Genomic DNA, 20,805 nt, shown 5'->3' on the forward strand with positions numbered 1-20,805 from the left:
GCAGGCACAATATGTATGCTTGTGAAGCATAACGGGCGGGCATCTTCCTTATCAACGTTAAGAGTGATATGGGTGAAAAATAGCCTCATGTAAGAGAGAAATTGTGTGAGTGAGAGCACACACCCTGTCTATTCCGCCTCATTCAGGTACACATGCACACTAGAGTTGCTCTTACATGTTTTGTGTGATTGGCATGAACACACTTTAATGTGCTGTATGTATGTTTTTGTTAAATGCCACTTGTTAAATAAATGATAAGGCAGTCCTTATCATGGCTGTACATTAGAATAAGCTACGGTACAGCCACTCACTATGAAGTTGCCATGTTTGAGCCACTCTATCCCCCCCCACACTCTTCACGGCACAGGCAGACTTTTCTCCCTCATCTTTTCCACCCCCTGCCCACATTTTTGCATCTTTTCCAATGGATTAAATACAGGCATTCAACCACATCAAAAGAAATAAAGATAATTCCTGCTCAGATATAAGTAAGCTTAATATATTTCATAACAAAAATAAAGCATCTTCCTGTACTGACTCTCACATCTCTTCCTTGCACACATATATCCAAACCATATACAAGACTTGACATCATTCAGATATACTGTAATATAATAAGAAACATGGATGACAACAATAACATCGACTAAAAAAAAAATGACGTTGAGATTGTGAGACTGATGGTTACAAAGAACCGAACCACACAGAGCTTTTGCATGTCTCCAAAATCATTAAAACATATTGTTGTTCTTTCTTTTGTACTGGAAGAGACAGAAAGCAAACGTCCACACATAAATAGTTTGTAAGTAGCGATGCATCTTACTTTTCAACGTTAACTGTACATAGCAATTGGGCAAAGTCACAGACCACCAGGGGTCTCAGAGAAGATTCCCTCTTTACTCAGAGCAAACATCCAAAACTATAAATGTTTGATACTCCATAGAGTCTTTTGGAAGAAAAAAAAACATCTCCATTTGTCTCTCTCTTTCTCTCTTTCCATTGTTTTTCCTATATCTCTTTCTTTTGTCCTGTGTATGCAAGAGTCATTTAAACAGGGCAGGGCACTTTTCTGTTGCCCAGCTGGAGGTCATCCACCGCTGTTTTGGAGTCTGAGCACCAGATTCCCACGAAAGCTTGATTCAACTGTTTCATAGCAGATTCTTTTTGTGCGTCTTGTTTAAACAAAGTCTCAAAATGTTCAACACAAATCGCTTTCATCATCTCCCTTCGGCCTCTTTCTGCCCTGCCCGAGCTACAGCATCTTTCTCTTTTCTTCTTATTCAGCGGCATGGTTCAGTTGTCTGGGTAGGTGACTTACCACAGAGGAAGTCATCATCCCTGGTTACTGTTTTTAAAAAAAGCACCTTTGGCATCTTATTTATTTTTGTCTGTTGGCTATTTTCAGTCTCTCGTCTTAACAGAAAAGTTTGTCTTTTTAAAACGAAGGTTGCATGGCAGTGGAGAAGAGGACAGAGCAGGTCTCCTCTTGGTGGCATCCTCTATTTAGGTCCCTCCCACGCTGAAGTCCCTTGTTCTGATTGGTCTCACCTCACGTCCACTGTGGGAGAGAGAGAGAGAGAGAGAGAGAGAGCTGAGATTAGTATCACACTTTCGCAAACAGAACATATGGGTTTCATCACGACAAGAAATACAAATCTACTTAGATTTTTGCATTTTGTGCCCAATTGCATTTTTTTCTCATGCATTTCAAACAATGTGACATGACACAATGTTCTAAATCATGTTTCTCCAGATTTTAAAGACAACAATCAGACCAGACATCATGTCCAGTCAAAATATGTGTGTGTAATTTTGTGTGTAAAAGACAGAGCTGAAAAAAAATGACATATTGACAAAAAAAAACTCTTGTTTAGACAGAGAGAGAGAAAGAGAGAGAGAGAGAGAGAGAGATAAACATTGGTGATGATAAGTTGATGGAGGAAAAACATAAGGGTGTCTTTTAAGCAGTGAAACAAACAGTGACATACAGTGGTTGTAACACAACAAAAACAGTGCACACAACCACACGCAAGCACGACACTGTGACACAAAGCGAATGTATGCGGTGTGCATGCTCAGCAGGCCACAAAATCAGCATGCAGCATTCGGGCACAGAGCGTGGTACTCCTTAGCCCTCCCTCTTCTTCTCATACTGATTGGCTGTGATGTGATTGGTGATGGTGATTGGCAGGCCCACTTGTGCCCTGATTGAGGCCATTGCAGTGCCAAAAGGTGAGAGGACGCTGCGGTGCTAAAGTCCTACCTGTTCCCTTCACAGCTCTCCAGTGGACTTTGGGTAATGAGTGCAACTTTATTATGTCGCCAATAAATCCTTGCTGGGCCTTAGCTTTTTAGGTTTCCTTTTTTTACCTTTAGCCCTATGGTGGCCTGAAAACACAAAGTTGGGGAGGGTGGATAGGAAGGAGGGTTAAAAGCAAGAAGCAGGGTTTATGATACAGAGAGAGGTACAACAGCCCTGGGACAGAAGCAGACTGTGCAAAGATATGACACACTATAAATACTTCAGATGCCTTATCAGCACAAATCAGCGCTTATCTGCTCCAAGGGAGAGAAAGGCTTCAGATCAAGGCACTGGCGGATTTACCTGCTGTCATGCCAAGCAGCCTTTGGACACACACACACACACACACACACACACAAACACACACACACACAAACACACACATACACACACACACACACATCCTCGTCTCACAAGGCACAACACACAAGCTTTACAGTTTTACAATAGCAGGCCACGTAACAGGTGTCTGTCTGTTTGGAAGCAATTGCAAAAAAAGGTCATCCAGTGCAAAGCCAAAGAGCCAGACAGAGAGTGAGACCATCAGACAGACATGAGGAAAGAGAAGCACCACGATGCATGATGACGTAGGGATGAGGGAGGGACTCACACATCAAACTCAGCCTCAGAGTGATTTTTCTGCAAAAAGGCCTTGCTGGGACACTTATGATTATGTAACACAATATATATAAAAACTTTGGAGGGTCACAATTACCTGTTTCTGCATCTGAGTGCTCCACCACATGATGCTGCGGTGTGCACACACACTCCAGGTGGTCTTCTAATCGCACAAAGACCTCTTTCAGCTTGGGTTTCCTCCTCGTGTACTCCACCTTTGCTACCTGGAGAGAGGAAGAGAGAAAAGGTTAGCTACAGAGGCAGCTCCAGCGCCATCATCACTCTTCGCCGTGTCTGTGTGTGTCGTCAATGAATGCACACACTCTTTGCCCATCCGCTAGCATCAAGAGGCGTAGCGCTGTGACTGATGACTCTTTCATAAACTGATTCATTAAAAAAACGCCAGCCGTCGCTTCGACTCGCTGTGTTTGAAGTGTCACGGCAGCATTCCTCTGAGCCTGATGCATTGGGTTCCACTCGCTGTGTGCTCTATGGGCTGTTGATCAGGTGTGTAAATACTAGATGGAGTGTACAACCATGTCCAAGCAAGTTCAAACAATGGGAAATGAGAGATGGAGGGTAGGGGGGAGCAGTATACGCCCTAAGGCCCAGGGAAGGTTTACCCTGGCAGGAGAAGAGAGGCTGGGAGATCCCCCCCTGCTTCAGGCCTGGAGCATCCACATCCAGACAGACACACACCTAAACTCTCTTGCCTTGTTCCAACATGTAGGCCGGTTTTAAAACACATTAATACTTCTTCATGGGTTAGGGAAAGTGTTGCTTAACATGTGCATGCAAGAAATATAACTTACATGGTCTTATCTAAGCAGTAGAGCCCCAGAAAGCAGCCATTTCAATCTAAAAAACACAAAAGCAATGTCGGGATTCCTATCCTTCAGTCCAGCTAACACCCTCTCAGTTTAACACAACAGGGCTGACCTCCACTTCCCACCCAACAGCTAGTAATGAAAAGGACCAATCCTCGGAGGGTTATGAATAGGCTATGTTGATTAAAGCTTAGATGAAAGCTGAATAGAGAAGGTTGCATGGAGGTTATGATGATCTTGTTGTGTAACTCAGGGGAGGTGGCTACATGCTTTTCCTCCTCTGATGTGAGTGCCAAGGGCAGGTAACCTTCTCATCCACCACTGAGGGCCCGGAGGGCCACATGGAAACAATATCCCCTGCTTCACCCATCTTCCTGGTCACTGCACGAGAGAGGATATTGGCCGACAATCTCCCAACGCTCTCTGGTGTTATGAACAACACGGTTTTGCAGTCAGCATGAGGCTCACATATGCACAGACGGAGGGCCAAAACCGACTTTATCTTCACTTCTTCTATCCTGTGACGGCGTACCGCCAAGGCTGGCTCTCAGTGGTGAATTAGTCATGCAGACAAACGAGCATACCAATCCCTGTCTGATAAAACAAAGTATGATGTTGACATTCACACAGTTAAAGCTGCCTCATGTCAGTGCGGTAACAATGGCTGGAGGGTCATCTGGGGAGGCTAAAACTGAAATTAGGGGCCGGTGGTTTCACCAGCCGCTCCTTTGCAACAGTTTCTTTCCATGGAGAGAAGAGAAAGAAGAGAGGGAGTGAAAAGAGGGTAAGCAAGCAGAGGAGGTATGCAGTGAGCAAACAGAGGACAATGGTGTCTGGGTTGCTGTTATCGGGCCCTGACAGAAAGAGAGAGAGAGAGCGGTTGAAAGGGCCAGAGCAGGGAAGAACTGAGAGCAGGAAGGACCATCACTCTCATTAGGGTGTGTGTGTGTGTGTGTGTGTGTGTGTGTGTGTGTGTGTGTGTGTGTGTGTGTGTGTGTGTGTGTGTGTGTGTGTGTGTGTGTGTGTGTGTGTGTGTGTGTGTGTGTGTGTGTGTGTGTGTGTGTGTGTGTGTGTGTGTGTGTGTGTGTGCATGTGTGCAAACAGAGGGGGTTATTTAAGAAGGGGGAGGAGGGACTGACCATGATCAAGACTAGCATTAGATGACATTTATGTGTTACCTATTAACATTTAGTTTCTGGGCTACTTACTGGGGAACTTTATTACACTAACACTGACAGGATAGATAGAGAAGTTATCAAAGGTTTATTATTATCTACTACTATTATCAAAAGTGCAGACAGTACTACAGAATGAAATGAATTTTACAGAAAACCACTGCTAATATTTAATTAAACAATATGACTGAAAGAGGAAACATGCAGCTGTCTCTGCTGATGGCTCTGCTGTCGTCGCTGGTTATGGGAATCTCTGAGCTGTGTGTGTTTTTGGGGTGTGTGTGTGTGTGTGTGGGGGGGTTCAGAAGCACCCAGCGGAAAGCCAAAAGAGTCAGCCATGTCTGACACTTACTACTGAGGCTCATCCTTATGACTAACAGACACACACACACAAACCCAAACTCTTTTGGCCAAACAAACAGCTACTGACAGACAGATAAAGTGATGGGCCCCCTTGATGAGAGACCCAGCAGTAGGTTTGTCTCCTTGCCCCTTACACAGCAGGGCAAAAAACACTCCCTGCAGGACACACACAAAAGCACACACAAACTCAAACTTCTTATTTGTCTATGAATGTGTATAACTGGGCTATAATACTGCTCTGCCCACTTTGTCAACACTCCCTCTTTCTCTTCCTGTCTTGTTTTTCTGTTTCTTGTGTTATGAGAAAGTGTTGACGCTTCAGGAATGGTGGCCTTGACTTCTACACTTTTTACACTTTACATCCATTTTTAATTCTTCCGTCCTCCATTTTCAGCCATGTCTTCGCCACACAAAGGACACCGGCTTCCTATCCAGCACAGTCACAGTCAATGACTTCCTACATAAAACATACATCAGAAAGAGACCCCATGCTATGTCGTGGGGGCCCGCACTCTCTTTGTATAAATCAAACTGCTCTAAACTCCCTAGAAAATCCGGGGCCCTGAGAAAGAGTCCCCCGAGCGGCTGTGGAATGATATCCGATCCAGAGGGTTGGGGTGAGGCAGGGGGCTCTGGGAAGTGCACCCCCTCGGTTTGTCCTCAGTGTCTCCGTGGCCCTCCATGTGGAGCCGATTGTCCCGGTCGGGCTAATTGGGAATTCCCTGAGCACGAAGCACTGATGAGAGCATGATGGAGGGGAAAGTTTTACTCCTGCTTTCCAAGGAAAACACAACAGGGTTGTGAATGTGCGCCGCGGGCCATCGTGAACTGGAACAGTGACAGAATCCAGCAAAAATAAATGAGAATGTATGTGTGTATAGAGAATGATGGGGTGATAAGAAGCAGTGGCAATTTATTTATCAGGAGGGAGTGAGACACTCAGACCAGAGTGCCCCAGAAACAAAGAGCGCTTGTTGAGATGCAACTGTGAGCAAGTGGAGGAAAGGTGGGGAGAGTTATGGGAAAGAGGAACCTAAAGAAACTCTCTGTATCTCTGTCTTCTGAAATCTCAGAAGAACGGCAAGATGATCTGCAGAGGGAGAGAGAGCAAGTCACAGAAGACGTAGACTGAACATCAGCGGAGACAGCTGAGACAACCTGCTGCTGCCCTCTGATTCAACCCCACACAGCACTAACACACACTCGGGTGGAAGGGGTTATCGCAGGCGGTGTGTGGAGAAGAGAGGAAGCAAGGAGAGCATTTATCACATCGCTCACAGGTCTGCAATGCCAAAAAGGCACTTCATGGCACACCACTCTCCTATCTCTCTCTCTCTCTCTCTCTCTCTCACACACACACAAACACACACACGCGAATGTATCACCGGATGTGAATATCTATCTGCCCCTGAACACATTGTGTGCCGTGCTTTCCCTTCCCTTCCCCTACGAGACCAAAAGAACCATCATGCAATATCAAATATCAAAGAACCCAAAGATGTGTAATCTTTCCATTTACTTTTCCCTCCTGCCTATGTCTTTATAGAACATTTGCAGATGAGAAAGGAATTACACTGTGCACTTAAAAGATGAAATAAGATTTTAATGAAAGAGAGCAAAAAAGATACAGTAAATGGCAAAGACTGGCAGAGGGGTAGAATTAGAGAGTGGGAGACGGCTCTGTTGCAGGAGTGAGACTGAAAGAGTGAGAAGGGAGTGAACAACTATTTCACACAACAGACAATCAGACTCCAAGTCTGAGTGGAGAAGAGAGGTGAAGGAGGGGGGAAGGATGAAGTCAGAGAGGAAGAGCGAACGGGAGGACAGGAGAAGAGGAGTGAAGGAAAATACAGAAATGAAGTAAAATATGATTAAAATACGCCTACTACTTTTCAAGCTCAAGCTGATGCATTCCAGCCGCTGCGGCAGTGGTCGGGACGCTCCCATGGTCTCTGACCCGCCCGGCAACCCCCGCTGTGCACACCACACACACATTTACACACACACACACACAAACTCCCTCACCCTTCTTCATCTATTAGAAAAGCTGAGCGAATCAAAGGGAAAATAATTCACAGCTGCAAGGGACTTCAAACATGGGGGCCCCTCATTCCCATCTAACCTTGCCCTAACGTAATCCACAGGACCCCTCAGACGATCATAAATCATGCTCACTGTATCACTGCCACTGTCTTTTATTTATGAAACACCCCATAAGTCAGGGTGCCCCACAACCACTGGGCTACAGCTACTGCTTCCCCCAACACCCGGACCTGACCCACTGTCGCTGAGGTAACTGTCACTTTGTGTGATTGTGTATGTGTGAAGGGGTCGGGGCCAGGGCCAATGCACGGAGATGTGTGGACCCCCACACTCAGCACTGTAGCTATATCCGCCTGGCCTCTGTCAGTCTCCACTTTGATCCAGCAGCCATCAACACTTCATTACTCTGTGGCCCGTGTTCCTCTTGCTGCCGCTTACGCAAATGGCCTTGTCCCTGCGCTGCGGTGGGTGAGTTTTCGTAGCATAACATAGAGCGCTCCCTCTCTCTCTCCTCTCTCTCTCCTCTCTCTCTCCTCTCTCTCTCTCACATACACACACACAAACAATCCTCCTTCTTGGGTTTACACAGATGTGCTCTGACGACCCTCTCTGACCTCTGCAAAATACTTGTACATATATGCTTCAAGCACCATCACACGTTTCCGGCTACTAAACCAAACCAAATGAAAAACACTGAGCTTTATTGTTGGCAAATCATGCCATACTGATTAGATTAAGTCGCCTCATAAAGTCAATGAAAAGGTTTAGTTTAGTTACTTCCATTTTTGTTAACTGTTTTAATTTTGAAAATTAGAAAATGTAAATACCATTTACAGCATAAAAACTGTAATTTAAAAGTTAATAAGACTTACAATATGGCTTTAAATAGCAGTCTCAAACAGAGTTGAAATATAGCTTTAAGTGGACATTTAAGTCTTTAATTTTAAAATCCTTCATCAGAATGCTCCAAAAATGCACAGGGACATTAAGGGATGTGTATACTATCACCCTGGGGTTAAATGAGTCTGGCTAATATTGAGGTTTGGTTTTTAGAGCAGCCTGAATAAGACTTACAATATGGCTTGAAATAGCAGGCTCAGAGTTGAAATATAGCTTTAATTGACATTTAAGCCTTTAATTTTAAAATCCTTCATCAGAATGCTCCAAAAATTTTTCTTTACTTACTTTGTGGGACTCAAGGGTATAATTAGCAGCTCATGTATGCTTTCTCCCTATTTTTCTTTTCACTTTCCATAATGTCAAGCACTCTCCGTGCTGTCCTTGACACAAAGAGAGGACCTAATTTACTGTCAACTGTGTATTCGTGCAGCAGAAAACACAAGAAGACTTTTGGATTTTCTGAATTACCTTACTTGTAGTACAAATGGAATCTTAAATATCACGTGAAGTCATTTCTGTGTTTTCTCATGTGGGTTTGTAAATGAAGAAGGGAAATATAATGAACTTAGAGACCAAATGTACTGCAGAGGCCTTAAGAGTTAATGAGAGAGAGGATGAGTGGCAGTTCCATTCTTTGCCTGTGTCATGTGCTGTTTAATTAGCCCCATAGGAAGAACAAACAGAGAGGCATTTAGATCCACATGCAGAGACTCACACACATTCATATTTAGAAAGACTAATGTGCAAAAGAATGCACATGCACGTTGAGATCACTGCCTAACTCTTTCTACCCCACACACACCTTGTATACTAGTCGCTTCAGTCCTGGCTGTCAAAAATCACTAGTTGTTTTATGAGTTTGTCTAGCAAGCCTCGGAGCCAAAAGCACTTAATAAAACATAAAAAATACTGGACACAGCTTCAGCTGTCAGCACACAGAGAGGAAGATGCGAGGAAGAGAACAGAAGGAATACAGGAGAAGGTAAAAAAAGACAGGAGAGAGTATGAGAGAGGAAGGATGACAGATTAACAATTAAAGGAGACAAAGAGAGATTGAGAGAATTAGACAAAGAAACAAAAAAAAACACTGGCAAAATGGCCAAATGTTCTGCCAGCCTTCTGTGATAAAACACCAAAAGGAAAACAAGAAATTAGAAGAAATGTGGAGAACTCAATTTGATGGAAAAGAAAGGGGAGAGCCAAGATGCTGGGATAGAGGGAGTGAATGTGGTGTCATTGAAAGTGCAAACAGAGGTGGGATGGGGGTGAAGGAGTAGTTAAAGGAATGCTGGGATGAAATACATAAAAACTCATTACGAATTCTGTTTGCCTCACTCCTTTTCCCCAACTGTCTGTTTCTCTTTTTAATCTCAGCCTCTATCACCATTCTATGAATACTGAACCCTCTTTAAAGGGCTCTTATTTACACCCTTCTCATTTACAGTGTCCTTGCTATGCCGAGGCATGCTGATATTACAAAAACAACAACCTGAATGCAACCTGCACTCGCACAAATAAAGTGCAAAATAAGTTGAAGAGAAGTGCAAAAGAATGAAAGGAGGGGAAAAAGGAGGCTAAGAAAAAGGAGAGTTGACTTTAAGATCTGCCCATTCTTCTCCCTCGGGCTGGTCCTATTTAAAGTTGCCTTTTTTATTACCCCATCACTGAACAGGACAGGCTTGTACAGTACAGGGCCTGCATAGACCCGTTCTCTTTTTTTGGGATCTATAGCATAAAAAAAGGAAAGAGAGAGAAAAGGAAGAGAGGGAGGGAGATAAAGAGGGAATAAATAAATAAAGGTGCATTTGGACAAAATGCATAGTGGCATGAGATGGAAAGAAACACATTGAATGTGTTCTTTTCCCATCCTTGGCCAGCAGAAGGAAAACAAGTCAGGCCCAGTGTAGACGGGCAACATTTTTAGCTTTCTAATAAACGGAGGGAGAAGCACAAACTGAACCCCTATTCAGACTAACTGCTGAGAGGACAGACCGAAAAAAAAACTTGGCATTAGACAATGTTTCTTACACACAATGTGGTGAATGTCTCATGACCGGAGCGAGCCCTGACGGATGACCTTTCCAGGGATACGACGCCTCTTGGCCCCCCTTTGCCCACGGCTGGAACCACATGGAAAAACGGCCCCTGTGAATCCCTGCCCACCACGCCTGAGGGCCCCTCTCTGGTCTGTGTGCTCATTTTGTCCTCAGTGTCATGAAGGGGACACGGACAGAGTTGTATGGATCACGACATTCCAGGAATAGCTGAATCTAGCTTTACTGGCTTGTCCGCCATCGTCACTGTCTCTCCATCTGTCCTCGTCACTGTGATCACAGACAGAGCTCCCATTAAGGGACTGTCTGGCTGATGGAGAGACTGACAAGCTTGCATGCAGACAGAAGGATACACAGGGTTGTGCTGTATATCAGAACTCTTACTGCACTGTGAGTCAGCATCTCTGACCACAAACCCTGTGCCCTGGATGCAGTGCCCTGGGCCCTACAATGGCCTTCTTGTCAATGGCAGCCTTACAGTACTGTCTGTACTCGACGACTTAAAGAGGAGAATATCCTCCCGTCCATATTGAAATCACCCTGACCTGTGCCAGTGTGACAAGGGGAAGGAGGCAGGTGGGGTTGCTATTTCTTTTATTACTCTGCTGGTCTATTGACGCGGCATTTTTAAAACTCCGGATGATGTCCCAGTGCCCATGGCCGGGCAAGATCACAATGATTAAAGAGACACCACAGTCCAGAGATAGACTCAAAGAGAAACACAAACACAGTCAGAGTGTTCCAGGCTATCCTGTTTATCCCCCGGTTGTCTCTTACTCTTACAGAACAGAGCACATAACTCCCAAACAGAGCCATGCACCGGCTAACAGTCTGTATTGTAAATACAGCAGAAATATGACTAAGCTCCAGCCACGGTGTCTCCTCTGATCCTGAACAGAAGGAAATCTTGTCAAGCTACCAATGCCAAAGAGCCTCTGAGAACAGTGCAACCCCCTTCAATCCCTCGCTTACTCTTTGTCACCTCGTCTCCTCCAGGATCCGTGCTTCCAGAAAAGACAAAAGGCCAAACAGAGAGTGGAGGAATGGCTGCGCAGTAGCCACTGACACTCAGACATTCTCAGGGTAAAGGAAACTGTTTCTCCCTCACCCTCTCTCACTCTCTCTCTCTCTCTCTCTCTCTCTCTCTCTCTCTCTGTCTGTCTTATATCTGGCAGGTGCATGCCTCTCTGGTCAACCCTTCAACAGATGTCCTGGCTTAAGGTGCCAACAACCCTCCCTCCCTGTCCTCTCTCTCTCCTTCTTTTCCTCCCTCCCGCTGTCCTGGCACAGCCGCCCTGGCCGCTCGCCAAACATGGGATAGAGTGATGAGGAGAGAGGGTGGTGATCGGCTGTAATGAAAGGAGAGAGAGGGGAGCGGGTAGCGGAGGTAAGGTGGCCACTATTTGGGTACGGGCCAAGGAGGCTCAGAGGAGAGGGGTAGATGAAATGAAGAGGAGCTGTGGAGGAAAGGAGCGTGAAGGAACCCACCCTTACCTCTCATATGATTAACTTACCTGGTGAGAGGAAAATTGGTGGAGATTTGTGAGTGGAAGTGAGTGTGTATGTGGAATAAATGCGGTGACTATGTTATTATTGTGTGTTTAACCTTGCAATGGAGTAATGATTTGGAGTGATTGTAAAGACTTTTCAGCAAGTCAATCACACACGCACAATCTTGTCTGTAGGTGTGTGTGTGTGTGTGTGTGTGTGTGTGTGTGTGTGTGTGTGTGTGTGTGTATCTGACTGTTTTGCAGGAGCTCACACCAGCTGCAATCACTAGGACAGGGTATCCACTGTAGAAATGCTTAAAGCTAAAACTGTACACTGTGTGTGTGTCTTACCTTAACGGTGCGGTGGTGCTTGCGGGAAGGGTGACAGCGCATGTTGCTCGTGTTGCAGCAGCCTGTGCAGCGCATCACCTCCACACACGGCGGCCATATCAAGAAGTTGGCAGACGTGGGATCCACCTGGCTCCTGGGAATCTCGTAGATCACCGTCCGCGTCTTACACACCGCCGGGACCGCCTCCTCTACTGGAAGATAGAGGAGAAGAAGGAGGAGTCCGGTTAATGTGTTTGGTCTACACAAGTGTTTGGTGTCACATGTTCTAAATGCAAGCACATGCTGATGTATTGTTGTAATCTGTCCTTTTCACTCCCAGCTGCATTCATGCATTCCTTCACTGCTCAATATTTGATGACTCACTTGATGTGGGAGCTGTTCGTCTGACCTCAGATCACATCCAACCTCCTTTAAGGCTGTTAAGAAGACAAGCTATCCAAAAAGCTGATCTCATATCAGCTAAGGAGCTTTGGGATCAAGTCGGTGAGACAGAAAGAGACTGCTTCTTTGTTCAGAGGCCTGACTGCGGTTAATGCGGCGTGACTAGGCCAGAAAACCTTTATGTCCGTCTGTGGGAAATCTAATAATGGCCTTTGACCCTGTTGGTCATAGTGAAAAGAGGGAGGCAGTAAGCATTCATTTTCAGATCTGGAATTGTTGGGTCTTTGTAAATTAAAGAGAGTGTGGTCTAGACCTTCTCTATCCGTAAAGTGTCTTGAGATAAATCTTGTCATGATTTGATTCTATAAATTAAATTTGAATTGAATTGAATGTTAGGGCTTTTGTGGCCAGCTGCCAAAATGGTATACTGTATCATACACTTATGATATGGCGCAGATACATGAAATACGACCAGCCACTTAATCCTGCGTTGCTTTAAATGCCGCGCTGCTGGGAGGGATGTGGGACACGCAGCCAGTCTTAACACATACATCGCACACTACATGATATTCTCCACACCTCGATCAGATATCGTACCGCATGGCGTTTTATGAAGAAATCTGACTGAGAGCCCAGGCGAGCTGCAACTTGAGCCCTGAATGCCTGGAATTTCCACGCTCAAGGATATATTTCTCTCCTGACTCATGTGTCTTAGATCTGCAAGCCTCTGTTCAATTAAAAGGCTTCATGTCCGATGTGCTCGTCAACCTCACATACCAGTCTCGTTTTTCATGATTCCTTGATTGCCATAAATACTGGGTAGACGTCTTCATTAGGGTTCCTTTTATCCACAAAAAGGCCGTATAAAAGCCACTAACTATTAGCTTTGTTTGAAATTAGTGTAAAGTGATCGGTTTCATCTCTTGGGAACTCATGTGTCAAGGGGGGTATTTAAGATAGAGGTTATTTTTAGGGCATTATGACACTGTAATAAGTTGTGCCAAGTTGTGATCTGTATAGTGCCGAATGTCATCATGATGCAACCTGTGAGCAGCACAGTAAAGCATATAATATTCATTCAGTCTTACCGATGCTCCTCTTGCGTCGGCTGTGGAGCTGAGAGCTCTTCAGGTCATTGTAGTAACCATGCTGGCGGGAGTAGTTCTTATGGTGGTTGTGGTGCTTGTGGTGCTTGGGCTCCTCGATAACATTGTTTCCCGTACCTCGTCAAAACAGAAGGCAGCCACATTAATGATGTCACACAGAGAGGAAGCAAACACAAAAAAAACGTATTCAACCAATAAACCAAAGATGGGTCGGTTGATCACGGCTGCAGCTTTAACAGTGTTGACTGTGGTGGGTGGCTTGCTAGGCCTAAACTGAAAGGCTGGATATGATCCGCTATTGATGTTTTATATACCCCTTCCACAACTAACAATGTGTTGGTTAGTCACACAACCATAATGAGATGGTACCTTCCTGCTAGCTTCTTGTGCTGTGTGTAACACATGCTTTGATTCCCTGAAGGGCTCAGGGTTCCCTTCAATGTGCTGGCTGGCTGGTAGGGCAACTGCTGATGATGTCACAAATTGAGGTAAATAGTGCTAAGTACACACGGTACAGGCATGAGGCACGTATTACACAGAACTCTGTGTAATTGCAAGCTTTGTGTGTCAGCCTTACTCATTTGGCTGAACTTTTCCAGCAGGAAAAAGTATCTAGACATAGGTGAGTCAGCATGCTCCTTCAAAAACAACCCGCATTCACAGATGCACAGCAGACTAAAGTGGTCATTTGACAGGTGGTACTCAGCCACCATTATCCCTGCACCTAATTAGTGGTTTCGTGTCTCTCATTTACCTGAAAATGTTTGCTTTTTCAATCATTCAGCGGCTTGGAAAAGTACATGTTTTGTTATGCTGCAGTGGTAGCTCCTTAAGACTCCCTAACTCCAGTCTAATATAGCCAGCTCAGCTTATTCACAGTCATGGTCATCTGATAAAGCTTGCTTGTTTTTGTCCCCACCCAGAATATGAGGTGGATTACAGAAGAGTGCCAGAGCAGCTATAAAGCGATAAAGCTTGTTCGCAGGATACTGCCCTTTCCCAAAGAGCAGAGTCTGAAAGTGTTTGCTAAGTGGGTGGGTCTACCTGTCTGTAGGTACAGCACACCCACCCACCTGGCTGACACAATCCTACGTCTGTACACTTAACATAAAGACACACTTACAACTACACAAACTCCTCTCATTATCCTCCATAACATGTTAAAATCCAATGTACACCAGCACAACAAAGCTTAGCCACAGGCAAACACATTCCACTCATCCAGTTCCTTTGTGCTCTGACCAGAGTCATCTGAAGGGATTCCATTTGCCTATACACGATCCACTTCTGGGATTAGTTGTTTATTTGCTTTTGGATGCATTCTTTTTCCAGGTCTGCGCCTCGATGACAGCGTAGGGAATTTGCTTCTAGCCTTTCGTGCTGTCAGTCATACAGTGACCCAGAACCAAATGTCCACAGAAAGGAAGTGTTGCCTGTAAGCTGAGGCCTGGAGTTAAGTAAAGGGTTGAGCTATGTTTTATTTATTTCTTCACAGCTATCAGTCTGACAGGCCTGTATACAGACATGCATGAACATACCATATATATGTCGCACACACTCTCCATATATACGTGCAAATACACATCCACGTCAGGTGGACTCATTGTGACAGTTGGCTGATTTTCCTACCTGACAACCTTTTAACTCTGCAGGTCACTAACACAACTCCCACTGTGCCTCCTTTCTCCCTACCACTCCCTCTCTTCATCTCCTCCTGTCAGAGGAGGATGGGAGTGAGGGAGGGTGTCACACCAGTGACCACCCGGAGACAGTTTGTGTCAGAGCTGACAGGAGAAAGGGAGGGAGGGCATAAAGAAGTCCTTTATGACTGCAGAGTCCTTTTCTCAGCACAATAAAAGGACTTTTCTGTGGATGTTTTCTTGACGCAAAAATAATGAACATAGGGAACGAAGGCAGCAAGATGCAGAAGAAAAATAGGTAAGAAGAGAGAAATAAAGAGAGGCAGAAATAGAAAGAGTGAGGAGCTGGCTCCTCTGTTGGTTCCAAGTGACTGAGAAGAAATAACACGCCAGGAGCGTCGTCAAACTGAGACAAGAGAATAAAGGACAGGGCACAGGCTATTGCCATGAATTAGGCATTCATGACTCGCAAATTACTCCCTCCATTAGCGGAGGGCCCCTTTACTCCTCCTCCTCTCTTTCTTTCTTTCTTCCTCTACTTGTACAATAAGCCACCATGTTGTTAACTTCTTGAAATAAGTGCCTCCATAATTCTCTCTCTGTTTCTTCATTGTCAACAGTTATATGGTTGAGATAACAAAGTATTACTTTAAGGGCAAATGGTCCTCTCTCTGATGGTAAAAGCAGGTAGGAAGCACAATACGTTTTTGAGGCGCTGTAGGTTCATAGGAAGTTCTGCCAACTGTACCAGAGGTAAACACACTGCCAGCTTGTCAGAAACAAAGCAGATTGCACAAATACTTGCAGCATTTCTGAGTGAAGTGTAGCAGGAATACAGCCTCCAGAATCCTCCTGCTCCCTCCTCCACCTCTGCCCCATGCCAAGAGTCAGGTTCCCTTTTCTGTCAAAGTCCTTCACTGAGAGAGATAAGAGCCGGCAGGCCGAGGGGGCCGCCTAAAGAGGGAGATGAGGATAAAGCAAGGAGAGGAGCACCTCAGGGGCCAGACAGCCATCTGCAGACTTCAGCAGGGTCATCTCATCTGTCAGTCAAAGCTGAAGACACCATCCTCGCTGGACGTGTGCACATACTGTAGACACGCACTGAGCAAAGCAGCACTAAGTGAAACACAGCCAAGAGACATGCCCTGCAGGCCTTCCCAGTGATCCCAACGCATGTACGTCCTAACAGGCAGAATTATAAAGTCATTCTTCTAGTGACATAGATCTCAGATAATGACAAAATAATATGATGACTAAAATAAAATAGTCAAGAATTTCCTGGGTGTGACCTCCAAAACACAACATCAGCCCATGTTCGATCTTCCAGGTGCCTCATATAAGCCTTTCCTTTCTACTTCTGTGGTTGACGTGCTATGCCGTGTAGAGTCCAGCCTATACTGGTAGCTTTACTGTCCTGGCGATCTGCAACAAAAGCTCTGAAAATACCCCTCTGGCTGGCGTCAAAGGTCTTTTAATGGGCTGTCCTGGGCCGCCAAGCTGGCTGTCAGACAGATTTATGTCCTCGTAATAATAATCAGCCTACTACTGTTACCCTGCAAAACATTCCTCTGTTTGAAGAAAGACATGTTAATTCAATTATAAACACCTCTTCTCATGCTAGAGGCACTCCGGGGATCTATTCTGGGCTCAGCATAACGTGTGGTGATCACTGTTGTGGAGTACAGGTTGGTCTGATTGTGAATTAATAAATTAAACACACTAATGATGACGTAGGGCTATTGCTGGTCCTAATTGATTCGTCGATCAGAAAAGCAATCAGGTGGTTAAATAGAAGAATACTTGAGCAAAAGACCGGTCTTAATGGTGCTTTCCTGAATATATGTTTTAAGGCTACTAATGAGCTATGACCAGTGAGGTAGCTGACATCATTTAGGACTGTTAAAGCAAATTTAGTAATTACCTATTTCCATCAACAAATCTTTAGAGGAGAGCCTTAAATTTGATATATGGCCCGAGCCTGTGTAAATAGAGGCTCATGTGAAGGCAAACAGCTTCTTGCAGCGCACCCCTGTAACTTAATCTAAGACAGCCTGAGACAGACCGGTCCCCCACTACAGAAGAAGCAGCACCTCCAAAAACCTGAAGCTGAAGAAACCCGCCAGACTTGAGAGCCACTGTCTCTGTTTACAGGGCAACATGTGTGGTTGCTATGAAGCCAGTTTATTGCAGCAGCTGAAAGAATATGCACACAAAAAATGCCTGCCAGTGAAAGTCCATCTTTGTCACGTGTATAGTAGACCCACCTATCACGCTTACTGCTTTATCACGCACGCCAGGGCTGCACTTGGCAGCTCCCCTGGTGCACAGATCCCTCCTGTACAGTGGTCTAGTCATGGGCATGTCTTTGGAGCTTGATTTCATCATAACTTCACTGATTCTCCACTGAATGTAATTTGCAGAATGTGCCAAAACAACAGGTATTCTTGTTTTTTCACTAAATCCACTAAACCTGCAGGATTGGCGAAGTCTTTCATCTTATCTAATCAAGTGCCACTCAAATGAATGCTGACAGCATATTATCAGTGTTTTTTGTGATTAAATATTACACAGAATCCACCTATCCTTCCAGCAAAAGTACTGCACATATTGCCTAAGGACCACAAGGGCTCAAGGCTTCCCACTTATGATCATTTTAGATATCACTTTTGTATACATTTATGTTATAGTTAGTTTTATGGAAAGTCCCTATAGGCTACCAGGTAATATCCAGGTGTACTACCAAAAAGGCTAGTTTTAAAAGTGGTTTCACAATAGAGCATAAGTATAGCTAATAGAGGCATACTGCTTATGTAATCTTGCAGCTGTTTTTAACACCACCCTTTACTACGTGCTGTCCCATGAACAATATCAGTGTCACATGTGAACAACATCTCTGGCATCAGGATTAAAAAGGTAACTGGGGTCTGTTGATGAAAGTATCAAGAGGCAGAATTTACCTACGGAGTCAATGTCCAGTAGCCGCTGGAGGTCGCTGATGCTGTGGATTTCACTGTGGGACAGTCTGTCTATCAGCTCCTGGGGAAACTCCACTTCCTAGGGGGGGGCAAACAAAATAAACAAGAGATGAAGGTTAGAGATGTGTCGAGTCAGTGGCGAAACGTGTGTGTAATTGTTTGTCTGTATAAGTAAACGTGCTGGGTTTAAACAGCAACCAGTAAAAACACTGCTAGAACAATTTTGCAACTATGTGCCAACGACAGCTAGCAGATCTGCCCCACTCATACACTGAGAGAAAGTGGCGCCGAACCCTCTTAAGACATTATTCAATTTAGGTAAGCGATGCTCTGCAAGGGAGCAAAGCTGCATGACTGGAGGATAATAAATCAGATATTTTTATTCTGGTTCAGCACTCATATAGATAATTCTAAAATGTGCACTATTTCCTATTCATTTTTTTTTTTTGGCATGCAGGACTGATTGCGGGAAGCCTATCATACCAAAATGAAAATGTGTTATTAAAACTACTGCTTTCAGTATTAATTGGAGGCTGAATTAATAATTAAAAGCCAATGAGTCCCGCAACCACTTCAATAGTTTTACTAATGCTGTTCTTCTGCGGATAAGTGAAACAACATTATACCGTCTATTTTCTAAAGGAATTTGGAACCGTACCACAGATCGGAGCGACGTCTGCCCGTGTGAACGGCAGCTCGCCAAACTTTGCACTTGTTGCGGTCTTTGCAAGCACCTCAAGTTGAGCAAACCGCTTACAGGAACAGTGGCTATTTATATCGCACGGAGCGGTTCCCATGAAAGCGCTTAGCCCAACCAAAACGTTTGCCCAGTTGGCTCGGGCTACAAACAGATTTGGCACAAAAGCCAAAAATAACTGTGATATGCGTCCAAGTGCAGACGCGATGTTGGTTCTCAAAAGCGCATAGTCACTGACCCTCATGGTAACTGGAACTGATATGCTGTTTGCTCATTTTCGAAGATAAATTCATATATTCACTCTTTTCTTATAATAGCCTCTTAATCTAAACTACCCTTTCTATTATCTTAAAAACAGTTTGGATCGGTAATTCAAATGAAGAACTGATTTAAATGATGTGGGCTCATATTGCTCTTATCTTCAAGCCAAATTACAGGCTTTAATTCTAAACTTAGAGGAATTGTTCTGTAGTTCTCCTTTTCACTGGCCATCAAGTTGCGGTGTGGTGTGTATAGCTGTTGCAGAAATGCGCGCTTTGTGGGAACTTTGCACCCTCACAGGAGTAAAACCCCGCACCACTGTGTGACATTGGACCAAAGGGACACAGTCTATCCGGCCCCGCACCTCTCTGGCTGTGCGGAGTCCTGGTAACTTTACCTCAGAGGTGGCCAGCAGCAGGTACGTCGTCCACAGCAGGAAGTAACAAAGTGCGGCTCTCATCTCCCTTTAATTTCGATTTAACCCCGAACAAGAAAAAGGTGCTATTCTGTAGGAGCCGCAGAATCGCTCCTGGCCCCACAGGATCCACAACCATCCCCTCGGGGAGAGAAACAGGGGTGTCTGAGCTGCTCAGCGGACTCAGTCAGACTCCGTGCTGCACTTGCTTGTAACCAATGAAAAGCTGAAGAGGCTGGAAGTTGCTTCTTGTTATTCACATTGGACTACGTCCTCTTGAACAAAATCTGTGCGGCAGCTCGACATAGCTCTCCTCAGGCGCAAATGGGACAATCCCAAGAGACAAGTCTGAAGCGCATTGCACTTGTCCTTCACCCTCTAAAAAACAGGTTTCAAACTGCAGCTGCAGCTTACTAATATATCAAACAAGAAGCGAAGCTGTTATAATTAAACAGAATTAAGACGCACGACTTTTTCTATAATATTATTTAATAGTCCTAGACGAATATAATCCCAACGAGCAGATCCTCTTAGAATATCAGAAGGGAGAAAGTTGTCCGTGTTGTGCTATTCAGAGCCTGTCTTGCAGCCGCCTGCACAGGTCCTGGACTGTGTAGGACTCTGGATTGAATGAAAGTCAGAGCGCCTCTGAGCCGCTGGATATAGAGAGCCAGCAGCTCCGTGCTCGTTGCGCCTCCCCTCGCGTTTCAGTGATCGTGCATCTATTCAGCGAGGGGAGCTGGTTGGCTGGTTGGATGACTTAAGACTCAAGAGCATGTCCCCATCCCCCCTCAGCCCGTGTGTGTGTGTGTGTGTGTGTGTGTGTGTGTGTGTGTGTGTGTGTGTGTGTGTGTGTGTGTGTGTGTGTGTGCCCTTCAGCACAGAGCCCATTCAGAGATTCAAACTGTAATTGATATTGATTATCACTGATTGAAAAGTATGTAAAACCAGTAATTATGGACCAAATTGAGACAAAAAGGATGAGGATGCTGATGAGGATGAGCCACTGTCACATTCCACATTGTTAACAATTACCTTTGATTGAATAGCAAATTAGGGGCAGAGGAAGTCAGTAATTACATTTAATATTAAATCACTCCGGATGATTTTCAGGATGTAATCGAATTTGGACCAAGTAAACAAAAAAATGTGAAACGATGATGATCACTATCAGGGAAGTGATGATGGTGGTGACTCATGATGTCTC

At 44.8% G+C, this 20,805-nt stretch overlaps 1 protein-coding gene across 2 annotated transcripts; it reads right to left on the reverse strand.

The window, feature by feature from the left end:
• Positions 1-477: 477 nt before the first annotated feature.
• On the reverse strand, positions 478-20,290 carry pdgfab (platelet-derived growth factor alpha polypeptide b). Of its 2 annotated transcripts, XR_003694456.1 has the most exons (7): positions 19,581-20,290; positions 18,208-18,304; positions 13,593-13,727; positions 12,124-12,314; positions 3,018-3,144; positions 2,264-2,388; positions 478-1,558 (listed from the first exon to the last, which is right to left on the reverse strand). XR_003694456.1 is itself a non-coding variant. In XM_028600247.1 (6 exons), exons 1-6 carry the CDS (start codon positions 19,641-19,643, stop codon positions 1,545-1,547), a joined length of 627 nt encoding a protein of 208 aa, XP_028456048.1. In that variant the 5' UTR covers positions 19,644-20,283; the 3' UTR covers positions 478-1,544. The 2 variants fall into 2 exon arrangements, 1 of the variants encoding a protein (XP_028456048.1); XM_028600247.1 differs by lacking the exon at positions 2,264-2,388 and having other exon boundaries at positions 19,581-20,283.
• Between the last annotated feature and the right edge of the window lie 515 nt (positions 20,291-20,805).

Source organism: Perca flavescens, chromosome 15 (assembly GCF_004354835.1).
Source record: "Perca flavescens isolate YP-PL-M2 chromosome 15, PFLA_1.0, whole genome shotgun sequence".
In the NCBI taxonomy this organism is placed as follows: domain Eukaryota; kingdom Metazoa; phylum Chordata; class Actinopteri; order Perciformes; family Percidae; genus Perca; species Perca flavescens.